Genomic DNA, 17,533 nt, shown 5'->3' with positions numbered 1-17,533 from the left:
AATTTTATAATTGAACAATTTTAATTGAATACTGTTATGTTCACTAGACTGATTCTTTTATTTGCATGGCTGTTAAAACCCAATATCAGATAGAATTGATAGTAATCAAGATTTGAAAATTTGGCTTTAACGTAACGAATTCTTCTACCTTACATGGGTATATTTTGATATATATACGTAGAAGTCAAAATACCTGTCAATAGACAACTGAATTCTGAGAATTTTTTTTTACTAAGGTACATTATAAAAGCAGATCTCCTGCATAAGAACCAACATTATTGCAGAGGGCATAAGTATGTTGAAAAAGACGGCAAGAGTTTGTCTTCATTTCAATTTAAATGTTTTTCATGTAAGTATTAGGGAGTACAAAATGGTATCATAAAAATTTATATTTTTTACATATATGATTTTCTTGTCTTTTCTTGAAAATGAATTTGTGTAATAGACTCCTTTAATGTTCCATTGAGGTAAGGAAAGCATCTCAAATTGCCTACACGAATGGAAAGTGGTATGAGAAATATCTTGGCGAAAAGATAACATTTGATGAAGGTATGATGATTTTTTTTTTCTTCTTATGTTTGTGAAAATCAACATTTAATTGTTATAAAAAGTAAATAAATGTAAACACACAAATACAGAAACGAGATGGATTTCAGATTTGTTTCTATTCAACTTTATATGTGCTCTTAAGTTAGGTTGATAAATGTTTTTAAAAATTGATTAGAATTGAGTTTGTTACAGTCGGATTAATGAACTAAAACGTATAGGTGCCAATTGAAAATATTCGTGTGAATACGTATGAAATACTAAATCGTACGTACGAGATACTAAGTCGAAAGTACGATTTTATAATAAGTCGAACGTACGAGATACTAATTAAGTCCTACATACAAAATACTACATCGTATATTCGAAATAATATGTAGAACGTGCAAGATACTTAGTCGCACGTACAAGATACTAAGTCGTTTGTACGAGTCAAATAGTCGCATGTAAAAGATAGTATGTTGAACATACGTGATATACTTGGTTATCAAAAAGTAAAAAAAAAAAAAAAAATAGCAAAAATTAACATTTCTTAAAAAAAAAAAATCAAAGAATCGTTTTATTAAAACACAGAAAAACTTATATGAAAGAATAAAACTCCGGATCTTATATAGCTTATTTCATATCTCTCTGTAAAACTGTTATTGTCCCCCGCTTTCGAGAAAGCGAGTGGACATTAAATCCCATACCTCTGTCCGCCAGTCAGTCTGTATGTCCGTTCGTCACAAAATACTAACCTTGTCCATAACTTTTGATTAACTGGGGCTATGAATTTAATATTTCACATGTTTATTTCTTGGGACAATACCTTTCTTATGTATCAACAAATCTGACTCTTTGCTTTTGGCCTTGGAATTTGACCTCTTCTCACACAAAAAAATCCATATTTTACTGTGGTCATAACTTTTGAATGGTAGATAGTAGGACATATCTCACATATGTATTCTTTGTTGTAAGATAGTTCATTGGATACCAAAAAAATTGAAGTTTTGACCTTGACCTTGGAGATTTCCGTACATATAAAAAATTTAGCAATAACCATAACTTTCGAATGAATGGGTCTAGAGCTTTCATACTTCAAATATATAATCATTGTGAGAAGTCCTTTTATTTGAGATGAAAAACTTTGACACTTTGACCTTGAACTTTGAGTTGAACCAACTTATAAAAAAGCAGACCTTGACAGTAAGTTTTGAGGAGTTAGGGCTAAGGCTTTCACATTTTGTATGTATTAAATCCTTGGGACGGGACATTTTGTTGTATATCAAGAATGATATTGATTTTGGATTTTTACCTAATTTTAAACAAAATTTTTACCTTGGCCATATGTTTTGAACGGTTGGGGTTAAGGTTCTCATCATACACATATGTGTTACTTGTGATTATACCTTTCTTAATAAACTAACAACTTTGACCCTTTGAACTTGTTTGACCTTGGAGTTTGACTTAACCTTCAAAAATTCATCCTTATTCATTATATTTGAAGATATATTGCTAGGGATTTCGTTTTTCACAACCACATTTCTTGTATGAAGAATCTAATTTAGGTAATAATATTATTTAATTTGCTTTTCAAGAAAAGTTTTATCTTCACTAAGTTGATATGGGCGGGTGGGGGTGGGGGGTGGGGGGGGGGAGGTCAGTCTTTCACAAACAGATCTTGATCCTTATATCGAGAAAAGATAGAAATTCATATTGGACATGTGCAATACCTGTGACAAGATATTTCCAAGCATGATTTGATTTTTGACGCTTTGACCCTGACCTTCTAGATTGACCTTATTCTAAAAAAATATACATTTCAATGATAATTTTTAAATGACACATGATAGGGCTTTCAAATTAGACATAATAACCAAGAGGCCCATTGTCAACGTTGCTCACCTGAGCACATCTGCTAGGAAAAAGTACAAATAAGATAAGAAAAGTAGGTTTACTTGGGTGTTTGTGTGTGTGTGTGTGGGGGGGGGGGGGCTTGAATTTTGATAAATGTACTACTTGAGAATGCCTTCATATCAATACAGCATATGACTTTGCTGATCTTGGAAAAAGATTTTTTTTTTACATTTTCTTCCTATATATTACTTCTTAACAATTTGAATTTGATTCCCCATTGTTTCCCTTCCTATCACCAAATGCCATGATTTGAACAAATCTAAATCTTCAATTCATGAGGATGCTTACATGTCAATATGACTTAGCATACATGTAGTTTTTTTTTGTTCTTGAATTGTTTCCATTTATTTTTCTATGTAAAATTTTGATCCACCACTGTAGCCCCAACCTAACCTTGGGGGTTATGATTTGAACAAATTGAATTCTAAACCACCTGAGAATTCTACAATATGAATACTAGTATCACTTATCATGGTTTTGCTATTCTTGAAAAATAGCAAAAGCATGAAAAGGTAAAGATTATTTAAACATTTTCTTCCTATATATTACTTCTGAACAATTTGAATTTGATTTCCCATTGTTTCCCTTCCTATCACCAAGGGCCATGATTTGAACAAATTTTGATCGACCATTATGGCCCAACCCTACCCAGGAGGTCTTGTTTTGAGCAAATTTGCATCTTCACTACCTGAAAACGATTTCACATGAGTTTCATCTTTCCTTGCCAAGTGGTTGTTGAGAAGAAGATTTTTAAAAACAAAATGCCATTAATTTTTTTCACTAATTCATTATTATCTCCCCTTCTGAATTGGCGTGGCCCTTCATTTGAATAAACTTGAATTCCGTTAACCAAAAGATACATTTTGGCAAGTTTGGTTGAAATTGCCCAGAGGTTATTGAGAAGAAGATGAAAATGTGAAAAAAATAGCGACAACGATGACAATGACAACAAGACTTACAAGAGCGACAGACAACGGACAAATTTAGATCAGAAAAGCTCACTTGAGTCTTCGACTCAGGTAAGCTTAAAATGACATATCTCCGACAAAGAAAATGAAAGAAGGGGGGACCACAATTCTTGGAATATGCTTGTTTTTTTTTACTGTTTAAAAATTATAGTTAAGGATAGAAAGCGATTTTATGCTAAAATGTATTTACTTTTAGCTCTGATGTGCCTATTTTACATGTTTGGTACTTTTTGTTTGTTTGTATGTTTTTCGCAAGAAATTGATGAAATGTGTAAATGTACTCGTGAGCTGTTGGAAATGCCTAGAAAAAAATGCAATAACATGGCATCACATGAGAATTGAAATATGTCCTGGAAAATCATCAAAGTTTAACATATGTGATATTGATCAAATTCTATCCTTCTATTGTGAACCGTACTTTAGATTTAAGAAAAAGTTTTTGATTGCTCTTTTCATATTCGAGGTACATGTGTGACTTCAGGACCGGACTAAAGAAAACACACTTTCCGGAGGTACTCACCTGTGACAGTTTAGAATCACGTGACATATTGTCTATTGTAAGCAGATCACCAAGAGGTTAATCCCATGAAAATATAATGTACTCGTTGAACAGATTCAAAATCATGATACTTTAAAGTAGGAAACATAGAGAGCAAAGTTGTTCAACAAATATATTTTCAAAGAACCTTTACAAATATAATATACACATTATATTCTAATCTCGACTTTGAACAAACCTCACTACAGTTAAGGTGCACAACGGAAATATCGACGATATTTTCTAATTAAAAATGTATTCATAATCGGGATTTCGCTTATGTGTAGTACATAATATATATCGGATAATTGTAATTATGGTTATTAACGACATATCGAGGATGAGTAAAGGTTATACTTAGACGTGTGACGTGATGCGGTAATCACGTGATTTAAGTACATTTACTTGTAGTATTGATGTTACCTATAAATTTTCCCTAGTGCAAGAGTATAACTAAGTGAAATTCCAAGTTAAGTTTATGAATATTTTCAACACCCATTGTAGTTTTTTTTTAAGTGCTGCGTTCCTATCGAAATTCTGCAATTTCATTGTTAAAAATACATGTAGATCCGTTTGACCGAACGCTGTATTTTTTTGCTAATCAACGGCATGAAATATTAATATAATTTAATAATATTTTATATTTTATGAGGATCGCAGCACTTTTCAGATACCTTAATAGTTCTAGAGTTTAGTTGTAAAAGCTAACTATGATCCATAGAGTCTATGCCCTTGCACTTGATCGATTTATGAAGATGAGTTTGCTTACAGATATACGGCAGTGTTAATTAAATACTTATTATACACAAAGATTAATGAAAATTATGAAAACATTGAATCCAAGTTAATTGCCTATAGATTATTTATAAGTATTATTTAATTATAGATTTTATTTTTTAGAAGATATTACTTGATCTGCCTCTCACTGCATGCAAACTGCGTCATGTTTCACGAAATGACGTCACATTAACAAGTCTACTGCTCTCAGCAACTTGTTTATAACTTGTTATGTAGGATTTAATTAACAAGAAATCAGTATGCTGTAGTAAGTTTTGATGTACTTTGATGATTTCTTACAGGTTAAATAAGCAAATCGCCTCATTTTGTGGTATTTTAAAGAATGTTCGTATGACGTATATTTTGTATGATGCCATAGTTACGTTTTCCCGTAGAAATTAGGCTCCGCCCCCTTTTTGTTACCTTAACTGTGCTGTGCTGTCTTCGATGTCTTTGAAAGCTGTTTTGTGGGTGCCTGTTACAATTTTTCTTTTGATATTCATGAAAATCAAAGGATCTCACGTTCAAAACACAGACATATGAGAATAAAATAATTAATTTCTGAGTTTTTTATGAAGGTTAACGATTGACGACTTATCGAGAACCACAGATAATGCATTAAGTTGAAGAAAAAAAATATTATTTTTAAAAATAACTTGACAACGAAACATCGATTTTCAAACAGGGTTTCTAAAATCATAGAGCAACCGTTCTGCAGTTATAAAATACATTGAATATACTGGATAGACAGTCCGATATTTACTTTATTCCGCTTACACTAGTATAAATGCTTCAATAAGAAGCTACTTCAAACAATCTGGGCCCCCTGATTAAGGGGAAGATAACTTGTACAGATTAAGAAGTGGGCTTCGGAGGGTGATAGGGTTGGTGATGGGACACTCTAAAAGTTGCTGGCGGGAACAAAAGGGTTATTTCATTGAGAAAGCTTACGTTAATTTTGAGAGATTGCTCGGAAATCAGAAGTTTATTAACAGAATGTTGTAATTTTGATTTTTGTAAGCATTAAGATTTGGCCATTTGATCTCGAAATCAATAGGGATCTTTCTTTATTGAAAAAGATTGTCGGTTTCTTTAAATATCACGTGATAATGAAATGTTTAAACAGACAGTTATTAAGAATCATGGCCTTGAACATCAAATAAAATCAATAGGGATCTTTATCAGGCCACAGGGAGTTGCTAGGTATAATTTCATTTCAAAGGGTTCTTAAGACATGTCACCAAGAAAAAAAAGTGTTAAAAAAGACTGACTGACAGTCGGATGGATGGACAGACATATCCGGAATAATATCCCTCACATTTAGTGTAAGCGGGGACAAAAACAATGTTTATCTACCACAGTAACATTGAACTTTGACCTTTTGTCTATAAATAATTCTCAAATCCAGATGATGGTAGATATTGTGCACCAGGACTGCAATTTTGTTTATTAAATTGATGTTCATAACACAAGTATTAGTTATGACACAGAAAATAGAAGTTTGATTAGTTTCCATAAATTTTAGTCTAAATCTGCCATTTGGACCTTGACCTTTTTACCTTTAGTCATGAAAATTGATTCTTTGTCTCTTTGCTTTCGCTACTGTTTACCATATATGTAAATTTCGTTTAATACATTTTAAAATATTAAGGTAATTATATGGAAACTGATTGAATATGCATATTGTCCAGATTTTTTTAAAAGCATAAGTTTGTAGCAATGGTAACCTGAAGACTAGATGTGAATATTAAGTGGAAGAAGGACCTTTAGCTGAAAAAAAATACGTCATTCAATTTTTTTTATATGTTGTATATCCCTAATTTAGTATGTTCCACATGCATTTAAGCAGACATGTCAATAGGTTTCTAGACTTATTTTTGATATATTGAGTGACAAACACTTTATCCCACAGTGCCTGAGTGAACGTTTGATTCTACATGATTTTGGGCCCATCACTTGGACCATAACAGAATTTTTTTCAAAATAGATAAAAAAATATATCAGCGAACATGTGTCTTTTAAAATATATCAGAGTACGAATAAGGTTAAAAATTCGAAAAAAGCAAGATTCTTTTGTCACACCGCATCTGGAGACAGAAAATTACGTACTTTTTAAGACAACTTTAACAAATAAAAAAAAAATATTTGCAAAAAATCCTATCATTCAATATTTGAAAATTTACATTGAAATGCAAGTTCCTCATCGTCAAACTGTAAAAAATATTGATGGATCTATTCCGTAATTTGATGACATTTGCAAGAAATTTTAAATGTTTTCAGATATTTTTACACTAAACGGTGAACGCAAAGAAACAGTCAAAATATTATACGACTAATGTGGTTTCAATCTCGTTTTGTACATATTTCATCAGAATTTATGACGTAATTAAACCGAGTCATGTGACCATACACCCATCGTCCCCTTAAGTTTAAAAGTGTAGTTTATATTAGAACTGTATATTAATGGGCTTTTCAACCAATGTATTTTTCCCAAGTGTCCGCAAAAAAATGTAAGAGGCATTTGGAAAAGAAAGCCTTAAATCAAAAAAACCCCTCCCCCTGAAAAATTTAACCTAAAAAGGGGCCGATATTTTTTCTATGAGGAAAAGATGCTGAAATTATCTAAAGAACTATAATTTATTGTGTTTTGGCAAGGAGGAAAATTCATGTGAATATCTTCTCGCATTAAAGACTTTTGATAAGTAAAAATGTGTCATTTTCATAAAACATAATCAACAATTTTAAAGCCATGGAAAATATGTTGGTTGCCATGGAACATAGTTACAATTTTATTAAGAATTTTAGTTTCATGCATCAATATAAGAATGTGTGCCAAGTTTCCGAAAAATCCATGACCTATATAACAGTTTAAATGCTTAGAGAGAATGGCTATCAATTGGTCATAAGTACAACTTATAATCTCGTACGTACGACCTAGATTTTTTTTTTCAATTGGCGGGAATATGCTACCGTAGATTTGCCTTTTTTTTCTTAAACGAAATATTTTGAACGCGGACATAAAATCATGACATTACTTTTTCTTTGTCTCTAAATATGTTTTATTTAAATACTTTGAATTATTCCAACAAATGAATAACTTGCATCTTTAATTCTGGTATAGTTATTTTTAAATTTGCGGAGATTAATATTTCATCTAAGGACATATTTTCAGCACATTCAGAACAAAATATTTTAAATGGTTCGAGTTAAAGAATGACACGTACATTCGCTCGTAATATGTTATTATTTTTCTACAACTTAAGATCTAAGTACGCGAACATTTAATTGGTTACAGAAACGTTGACTACTAATTCAAATAACTGTAAATTCAAATACAAAATATTTGTCTCAAAATTATTTCGGTACACAGATAGGAGAATGTGATGATCAGACAGTTGTTTAAGATTAACATCAACGCCAAGGTGAGAATAGTAAAGTTATACTTATTTTAAATCAGACTATGGAAACTTTTTTCTTGCATTTTTATACAGATAGCCGCCCAGAGATTAAAAGTAAGTATATCATTTTTAGCGTTGACTTTCTGATGATTTCTTTTTTCCCAACAACAGAAATATCCATTTTTTCCGCTCCCATAAGCACAACTACCTATTTTTCAATAAAACCGTCCTAGATCTAGAGTGCTAAAGTGGCCCCTGAGCTATACATGTAGCTGTTCCATGGAGCCCCCGACAGTGCCAATGGTGCAGAAAGTAGTTCAAGTTGTCTCAGTTGGTCGGATGATTTATCAAATAAGTGGATCTTACTATGACATTAGATTATCGATAAACAATGTGCATACATGCATATAAAGGACGATGACATTAACATATCACCTCATCTATGAGAAAAAAAAAAGATATGAAAGTAAACAGTTATATATCAACAAATATTTACTATTTACAGGATATCCAGTCAATGTTGTTGTTTTTTTTATATATGCACAGTACGCGTATATATATATATATATAAACAAAGAAAAATGGAAAAAAATTATTCACATTTATGAAATTATGAAAAAGACACAAAAAACTTTATTTTAATTATGAGTTATAGATTATATTTTCAAATAAGATCTTTAATTTCTGGGATTGGCATTAGTTTCCATATTTGTTTTACGGAAAATTAAAATTGAAATGCTCATTCCATCCAGGAATGAGCCTTAATCCATTGTACTAGCATATAGCTCGACAGTTTTCATCACTGAAATCTAAATGCATTTTTTTCATTAGTATTAAAGCTTAAGAAATCATTCTCATTAATTTTTATCGGCTAGTATATTTTGTCCACATTTTTTTCGTCCACAAACAAAAAAATTAATAACTGTTAGTTTATTTTTATAGGAGAAAAAACTTAGTAGGACATGTTAAGGTAGGATTCTTCTCAAAGTTCTGACTAGATGAACTATTTAATGTATTATTGTTCATTTAGCAGAAGGAGATTTTAAAGACTATCTCTTCTCTTTCCTCATCACTATTGTACAATTTTAAATAGAAGTTGATAAATGTGTTTGAAACTAGCAGAATGGTGGCGTATAAAAATATCTTATTTTCTGCATCTCAATTGAATATACAACAATGAACTTAGTTATAATTTTTACACAATCAAAAGACTTCCAGAAATTTACAAATGTTATGTTAATAATTAATTAAAAATTGGAGGTTGAATTTTCAAATTATATTGAATAAATATGATTTCTCAAAACAAACTTGAACTATGTAATCTTTAAAGGCTTTCCATCTAGTCACATGTTTTAGCCACAAAATACGTGAAAAGTATTTTTTCTCTTTTAGTAAACGATCAAAAATTTTTGTTTTGCATAATTTTGTATCTTTATGTGAAAACTTGGTAGTATATGTGAAAACATAAAAAACATATCAAGCATTCAAAAATAACTTATGTATCCTAAAATTTCAAAATAAAAGTAGGGGAAATTAGGATTAGCAAATATCGTTTTTAGTTTAATTATGTCTGTTTATTAATGTTATCTCATAGGATATATATAATAGTACTTTTTAAACCAAAATAAATCTAATCTTTTGAAATGCAAGTAGGGATAGTATGATGTGATACAGTCATGCTTTAATCTTTATGTCCAGGGAAAAAGTAACGACCTTCACTTGACTTTGTCTCTAATATAAAACCGTCAAATTTAATCTCGCTGATGTCATTACTTAGTGATATTGTCTTCTTGATTCTGTAAAAAATTCATTTAAATACAAGAAATACGAGTGAATCTTACCTTAAGTATATTTGTCCACAGACAGAAATTATTAGGACATCGTTAGAACAGTCGCAATTATTTTACGTTTCTGTTAGTATTAGTTGACAAAGATCCTTTTATCAACATTGACCCAAACTGAAGTCAGAATTTGTTAAATTTGTTAAATATCTTCTTAATAACAATTAAAGATTACTCAGAGTAAACAACTTTAGTAAAAGGTATTTTGCACATTATTTACTTAAATTGTTTTCTTGTATTTCACACAGAATGTCGCCCAGATATCAAAAGTAAGTAGATAAATTATATAATACTGTCTTTCCGACTGAGTGTGAGTTTTTCTTCACGGACACAGCTGGACTCAGATGGGTTGATATTAAAGCAATTTTCCTCTCCTACTACAGTGTATTAAAACAATATTTATGTAATTCGTAGATACCCTGCCCAATTCACTACCCGGAAAAGGGGAAACGGACCGGTACGATATCAGTCCTGCTGTTAACCAAAAGCGAGGTAAATGTTATTTTTCTTCAGCGCTGATAAATAAGACTTTTTAGATACTGAATACGTCAAACATACATGTTATATGTTAATCGTCTATTCTGAATTCATGATAAATGATATTGCCTAGTGACAATATCCTGTGAAACTCGGTCAAATTTTTCAATGAATGAATTGTTCTTTAGCGCATTTGGTGATAAAAAAAAAATCAAATGTTAAGAACGTAAAAATTGGGCTTCGCCTTATCCATAAGTTTTAATGTTCACAAGTATTTTTTTCGAGTATATTCATTTGATAAACCATGAATATGACCTTAAAGAGGACTTTTCTGTAAGTATGACTTCATAACTAGGTACATTTATAAATTTTAAACAGAAAAAGCCTCAGATTGGCTCTGTGGCGCAGTGGTAAGAGCGCTTGATCAAGAGTCGCGACGTAAGGAGTTGATCCTTACATCACCGGTTTGAATCCCACCGTAAGATGTGAAGACCGATCCTTCAAATGAGACAGTTTGACCCAAGATTCCGTGTTACAGTATGTTCTGGCATGAAAAAGATCCCACTCAGCTCATGTTGCTTTTTAATGTATTTCTAAAACCATATATATATATATATATATATATATATATATATATATATATATATATATATATATATATATATATATATATATATATATATATATATATATATATATATATATATATAGTGCTTTATAAATAATAATTAATTTCATTACAACATGTATTGGTAACAATCCTCTGTTAAAACTAATGTTCAAATAACTGTATCTCACTTCTATTCTCAATGACCGTGTAGTGTAGGGCAGCGCCGCGAGAATTCCATCGGCATCGAAAGCAAGTTTTTTGACTTGCCTAGATAGCCGAGCGGTCTAGCGCGCTGTTCCTGCACTGCTAGGAGACAGATTCCGAAGGTCGAGAGTTCAACCCCGGGCTGGGGCGGAAGTGGGTATCCATGTAAAAGTGAATTTCTTTGTGCTTTCTATATTAATATTTCTTCACTTAGGGCAGTTATGTTAGTTTAAGAGTTGTTGTAAATTGTGCTTTATAAATAATAATTAATTTCATTACAACATGTATTGGTAACAATCCTCTGTTAAAACTAATGTTCAAAAAACTGTATCTGACTTCTATTCTCAATGACCGTGTAGTGTAGGGCAGCGCCGCGAGAATTCCATCGGCATCGAAAGCAAGTTTTTTGACTTGCCTAGATAGCCGAGCGGTCTAGCGCGCTGTTCCTGCACTGCTAGGAGACAGATTCTGAAGGTCGAGAGTTCAACCCCGGGCTTGGGCGGAAGTGGGTATCCATGTAAAAGTGAATTTCTTTGTGCTTTCTATATTAATATTTCTTCACTTAGGGCAGTTATGTTAGTTTAAGAGTTGTTGTAGATTGTGCTTTATAAATAATAAATAATTTCATTACAACATGTATTGGTAACAATCCTCTGTTAAAACTAATGTTCAAATAACTGTATCTGACTTCTATTCTCAATGACCGTGTAGTGTAGGGCAGCGCCGCGAGAATTCCATCGGCATCGAAAGCAAGTTTTTTGACTTGCCTAGATAGCCGAGCGGTCTAGCGCGCTGTTCCTGCACTGCTAGGACACAGATTCCGAAGGTCGAGAGTTCAACCCCGGGCTGGGGCGGAAGTGGGTATCCATGTAAAAGTGAATTTCTTTGTGCTTTCTATATTAATATTTCTTCACTTAGGGCAGTTATGTTAGTTTAAGAGTTGTTGTAAATTGTGCTTTATAAATAATAATTAATTTCATTACAACATGTATTGGTAACAATCCTCTGTTAAAACTAATGTTCAAATAACTGTATCTCACTTCTATTCTCAATGACCGTGTAGTGTAGGGCAGCGCCGCGAGAATTCCATCGGCATCGAAAGCAAGTTTTTTGACTTGCCTAGATAGCCGAGCGGTCTAGCGCGCTGTTCCTGCACTGCTAGGAGACAGATTCCGAAGGTCGAGAGTTCAACCCCGGGCTGGGGCGGAAGTGGGTATCCATGTAAAAGTGAATTTCTTTGTGCTTTCTATATTAATATTTCTTCACTTAGGGCAGTTATGTTAGTTTAAGAGTTGTTGTAAATTGTGCTTTATAAATAATAATTAATTTCATTACAACATGTATTGGTAACAATCCTCTGTTAAAACTAATGTTCAAATAACTGTATCTCACTTCTATTCTCAATGACCGTGTAGTGTAGGGCAGCGCCGCGAGAATTCCATCGGCATCGAAAGCAAGTTTTTTGACTTGCCTAGATAGCCGAGCGGTCTAGCGCGCTGTTCCTGCACTGCTAGGACACAGATTCCGAAGGTCGAGAGTTCAACCCCGGGCTGGGGCGGAAGTGGGTATCCATGTAAAAGTGAATTTCTTTGTGCTTTCTATATTAATATTTCTTCACTTAGGGCAGTTATGTTAGTTTAAGAGTTGTTGTAAATTGTGCTTTATAAATAATAATTAATTTCATTACAACACGTATTGGTAACAATCCTCTGTTAAAACTAATGTTCAAATAACTGTATCTGACTTCTATTCTCAATGACCGTGTAGTGTAGGGCAGCGCCGCGAGAATTCCATCGGCATCGAAAGCAAGTTTTTTGACTTGCCTAGATAGCCGAGCGGTCTAGCGCGCTGTTCCTGCACTGCTAGGACACAGATTCCGAAGGTCGAGAGTTCAACCCCGGGCTGGGGCGGAAGTGGGAATCCATGTAAAAGTGAATTTCTTTGTGCTTTCATATATATATATATATATATATATATATATATATATATATATATATATATATATAATTTTGGAATGCAGTATATCTGATGATATATTTATGTGTTCTGCAGTTGAATACTTATAGATAAAAAAAAATAAAATTAACAACAGAGATCCTTGAACATCTACACAAATAATTTAAAGTCAACCATTTGTAGGTTTAGCCATAATCATGACGAATGATTTTTGGAAAACAACTAATAAGCTTCCGTTTGTATGGGAGGATGGAAGTAAGTATTGTTGTTTTTAGTATGTAGAAGTTCATGTTCTTGGAAGTGTGAGATAAGTATCCTTAATTGTGAAATTATAATGTTAAACTCCCTCTTATTTTAGGGAATAAAAGATTTTTTTTAAATACATTTATTTATTTTTTACATTTGGTGTTTGCTGAATATTAACCGTCAATAACATTTTGATTTTCTCATATGGTAGTTATGTTGTGGAAAATGTTGGAACATCTTGACTTTAATGTCATATGGCATGCAAATCACAGTGCAAGACAAATGCTCGAAAGTCTGAAGGAGGATGTGAAGATAACCAAAGACGTAGGCAAAATTATAACGTGCTGTGTCTCTTCACATGGAGAACAATCCGTCATACTTGGACAAGATAAAAAAGCTGTTTGGATCAAACGAATGGTTGATACTCTGGTAACAGGAGACTCTGAAATTAGCATTAAGTTGAAGGACAAACCTAAGCTTTTCCTCATTGATGCATGCCAGGGAGACTTCCTTCAAAAAAGTAACAGACTGATTTAATTAAAAAAGAAAAAATTCAAGAATATCATTAAATAAACATTGCTTATTTTATTAATGGCACGGTATTTTTTCCTGAAAAAAAAAAATCAAAATCACTTTTTTTGTTCAGCTGCAGCATGGGCGAGATAAAAGTATAACTAGATGTTTGTAAAACACTTATGTCCCCTCCCCCTGTTGGAATTTTTGAAGACCATAAGGACATAACTCGAAAATGGCGCAATCGTACCTAAACACAACTTGACCTAGATGTTCATCTGATAAGACCGCATACAAAATTTCATTTCAGTATGTCCAACATTTGCGTAGAAAATAAACGGAAACTGCAAAAAATTGGAATTTTTCTTATTTCAAGGGACATAACTCTGCCAAAAATGACGCGATCGTACCCAACATAGAACTTGACCTAGATATTTATCAAATAAATCTGTATGTTAAATTCCAATTCAGTATGTGCAACCTTTACGAAGAAAATTAACAGAAACTGCAAATAATAGGAATTTTCCTAAGTCCAAGGGGCCTTACTCTGTCAAAAATGATGCGTTCGTACCCAAGATAGAAATTGATCTAGATATTTATCAGATAAATCTGTATTTTAAATTACAACTCAGTATGTGCAACCTTTACGAAGAAAATTAACGGAAACTGCAAATAAAAGAAATTTTTCTAAGTCCAAGGGGCATAACTCTGTCAAAATATTTGCCGTCGTACCCACAAAAGAACTTGACCCAATTCTTCTGATAAATCTGTATACTAAATCTCATTTTAGTGAGTGCAACCTCTGCGAACAAAATGAACGGAAACTGCAAATAACTGGGATTTTTCTAAGACCAAGAGGCATTACTCTGTCAAAATAGTGCGGTTGTATCCAAAACAAAACCTGACCTAGATATTTATCTGATATATCTGTGTACCAAATTTCATTTCGGTATGTGCAGCTGTTGTAAAGAAAATGAATAGAAACTAAGTTGACCTACAGACCAATCCCGGGGAGGAAAAATATAGTGATGCGAAACCACCTGATTGATTGTATTAAAAACTAATAGAGCTAACAGTAACCGCAAATCAAATATGTATTTTCTTTTTAAATTTTAATCATTTAGCCCTCATGGCCGTTTTCCTATGTATTAATTCCTTGTTTTCTAGTTGCTAATGTGTGGTAGTCATGCTTTTCTTTTTACCTCATAAGCGTTCGAGGAAGACGTCACGAAGAAAAAGATAAAGTTTGATGTAACGCAAGTGAGTTAAATAACTATCATGTTGATTATCAAATCAAAAATATCTTATATTGTTCAGATATTTCTTGCAAGTTATCTTTTCTTTGAAAAAATAATGACAGTTAATACATCAAACATTATTTACAGGATTTCTCCAGGATAGCAGAAAATGCAGATGTTTTGCTCGGTTTTGCAGCGTATCAAGGGACTGTCTCAAACGGAGTAACAGAAGGAAGCTATTATATAGATGAGCTTACTAAATACCTTCCAACCCATACAAAGTATGGATTGCTATTAAAATTCCCTTTTAATGAGAAGGAAAAAGAGAATATTCCTTAAATTGTACATGGCTTTTAGAGCAACAATGATCAATTGACTGATATGGAAAAAACAAAAAACGGAGAAATATCTACGTAAATTAGGAAACCTGGATTTCTTAGAATCATTTTCAAGCATATTAACACAAAAAGGATAGTTTTGGTTTTGAATTAAAACTTGAATTCTTTGGTACTTCTTCTGATGAACACACGTATTAAAAATTGCAAATTGAACAAATTAACAATTTCTGAACTAGTTCAGTGATGCACCAGACCCTAAACTAGACTGTTTTGACAAAAGTGTTTTTAAAGTTTTTCTTAAAGAAAAGAAGCAAGTCCATTTACAGTAAAATTATTAAACTAATTGATAAAATAATAATAAACAATGTATGTATTCTTTTTTTAATAGAGAAGACATCCATGCCATTCTTGCAGGAGTCTGCAAACAGGTACAAAGTATTGTGTTTCAAGATAAATCTGAAACCCAATTGCCAATGGTCTTCAGCACTTTGACAAAGAAGCTGATTTTCTCCAACCACTGACAAGACAGACTGAGAACTGAAAAGGGTGAAACAAGAGACTGGATTCAAATTACAGAAACCCGTGTGAACTAACTGTTTCTTTGTTGCTATTTTTTTCCCTTTTCTTAATTCTTTCTGCATTGTTTGATTTTTGTTTTCCCTTTTTTATTTTTTATATACATTGTGTATGACTGTGATTTATATATTCTTTCAGTATTCAACAAGATGAAGCATTTAACGTTTGTTATACAAAAAAGTTTATGATTTCTTTTTTTAATGTCTCTATCATTACCTGTAATCCCTGTTTACTGAAGTGCGCCACGATCTTTACCTTTTCATTTTTACAGAACAGCGTACATCTGTCTTTGCATGTATATTGCTTACCTTAAATACATCAGATTTATTTCCTTGAAAACCGATACTATTCATAACTTTTCGGTTTAACAGGCTCAAAACTAAATTCCGGTAATGGGATGAAAATCATAAAACCGTTGAACTACCGTATTGGTGAAGTTGTAAATGACCTTCCTTTTTAAAGTACAAATTATATGTATAATCATGTTTTTCCCTCTAAAGTAAGATGGTTATTTTGCGCTTTAGTATATTCTTAACAACAAAATATAAAGGATACCAATGACTTAGTTTTTTTTCTCCATTTTTTATAGCTCCCTATATACGTAGACACAAAGTTCAAAAATACAAAGCTCTTAAACTCACAGGAAAACATATTTTTTGTGTATGTTATGTTGTGTGACTATGAAAAAAATCTAAATTTGTTTATTTTCAAACTCTTTGTTGTTTTATTATGAGAACACTATGAATAAAAAAGTTGCGATATATATCTATGAGTATAAGTTCTGATAATATCCTTTAAAATTCGAGAAAAATGCACTTCTTCATATATTATTTTTATTTTTCTCTGCGTTTGCTCTCGGTCAGCTCTGGGTTCGCTAAAGCGAACCCTGCGTTCGTCTTCTGGGACTGCTTTACGCGCTGATGCGTGAAGCTGACCCCGCTTTAATCTCGCCGCCCGAAAGCCAAATGTATATTATAATACAATAACGAAATTGCAGAATAGATTATTGTTGTTTTGGTTGTGATCGATACATGTACACTGTACAAGTATACATTGACATTATGGAAAACATTGTTGAATTTTCCAAAACTCATCTGTACATTCGACGCAGATTTAGAATTATTTCCCTGATTTCTCTGTTCTCGGAATTTTAACCCATAGAAAATTCAAGTTATTTATCAGCGGGCTATTCGGCATTTATTTTTCTTTATTTATAATTCGAAAAAAAACAGAAAAGGAAGAAAAAGGTGTTGAATTGGTTTACAATGTATCGAATGGTGTACAAGTCAAATTGACAAAAGCATCTAAGCAATATACCTTTCAAATCCATGCGTTATATAGCTCTAAATTATATTTGTTATTCTTTATGTTCTTGAAAATCGTAGTTTAAATGTTTGACAAACACTTATTA

General features: G+C 32.2%; 2 protein-coding genes across 2 annotated transcripts; both read left to right on the top strand.

Moving 5' to 3' along the window:
• The first annotated feature begins 276 nt into the window (after window positions 1-276).
• LOC134251126 (uncharacterized) lies at window positions 277-10,911 on the top strand. Its single transcript, XM_062733485.1, has 6 exons — window positions 277-349; window positions 468-549; window positions 8,217-8,237; window positions 10,213-10,233; window positions 10,379-10,456; window positions 10,820-10,911. Exons 1-6 carry the CDS (start codon window positions 296-298, stop codon window positions 10,909-10,911), a joined length of 348 nt encoding a protein of 115 aa, XP_062589469.1. The 5' UTR covers window positions 277-295.
• A 2,487-nt stretch (window positions 10,912-13,398) lies between these two features.
• On the top strand, window positions 13,399-16,135 carry LOC134251127 (caspase-8-like). The gene is made up of 5 exons (XM_062733486.1): window positions 13,399-13,466; window positions 13,669-13,977; window positions 15,181-15,230; window positions 15,356-15,489; window positions 15,935-16,135. The coding sequence occupies exons 1-5, from the start codon at window positions 13,409-13,411 to the stop codon at window positions 16,065-16,067; spliced, it is 684 nt and encodes a 227-aa protein (XP_062589470.1). The 5' UTR covers window positions 13,399-13,408; the 3' UTR covers window positions 16,068-16,135.
• Window positions 16,136-17,533: the final 1,398 nt, after the last annotated feature.

Source organism: Saccostrea cucullata, unplaced genomic scaffold (assembly GCF_032062105.1).
Source record: "Saccostrea cucullata isolate Sc308-1 unplaced genomic scaffold, CSIRO_AGI_Scuc_v1 ctg1706, whole genome shotgun sequence".
Classification (NCBI taxonomy): domain Eukaryota; kingdom Metazoa; phylum Mollusca; class Bivalvia; order Ostreida; family Ostreidae; genus Saccostrea; species Saccostrea cuccullata.
This window is presented reverse-complemented; position numbering and strand designations above follow the sequence as displayed.

Bases quoted from the DNA above. Each gene is read 5' to 3' on its own strand.
- LOC134251126 (XM_062733485.1), top strand. From the start codon at position 296: ATGTTGAAAAAGACGGCAAGAGTTTGTCTTCATTTCAATTTAAATGTT. The intron at 550-8,216 runs GTATGATGATTT...ATTTTTATACAG, and splicing joins AAAGATAACATTTGATGAAG to ATAGCCGCCCAGAGATTAAA. The intron at 10,234-10,378 runs GTAAGTAGATAA...TGTAATTCGTAG, and splicing joins ATGTCGCCCAGATATCAAAA to ATACCCTGCCCAATTCACTA.
- LOC134251127 (XM_062733486.1), top strand. From the start codon at position 13,409: ATGACGAATGATTTTTGGAAAACAACTAATAAGCTTCCGTTTGTATGG. The intron at 13,467-13,668 runs GTAAGTATTGTT...CTCATATGGTAG, and splicing joins GTTTGTATGGGAGGATGGAA to TTATGTTGTGGAAAATGTTG. The intron at 13,978-15,180 runs GTAACAGACTGA...TTACCTCATAAG, and splicing joins GGGAGACTTCCTTCAAAAAA to CGTTCGAGGAAGACGTCACG.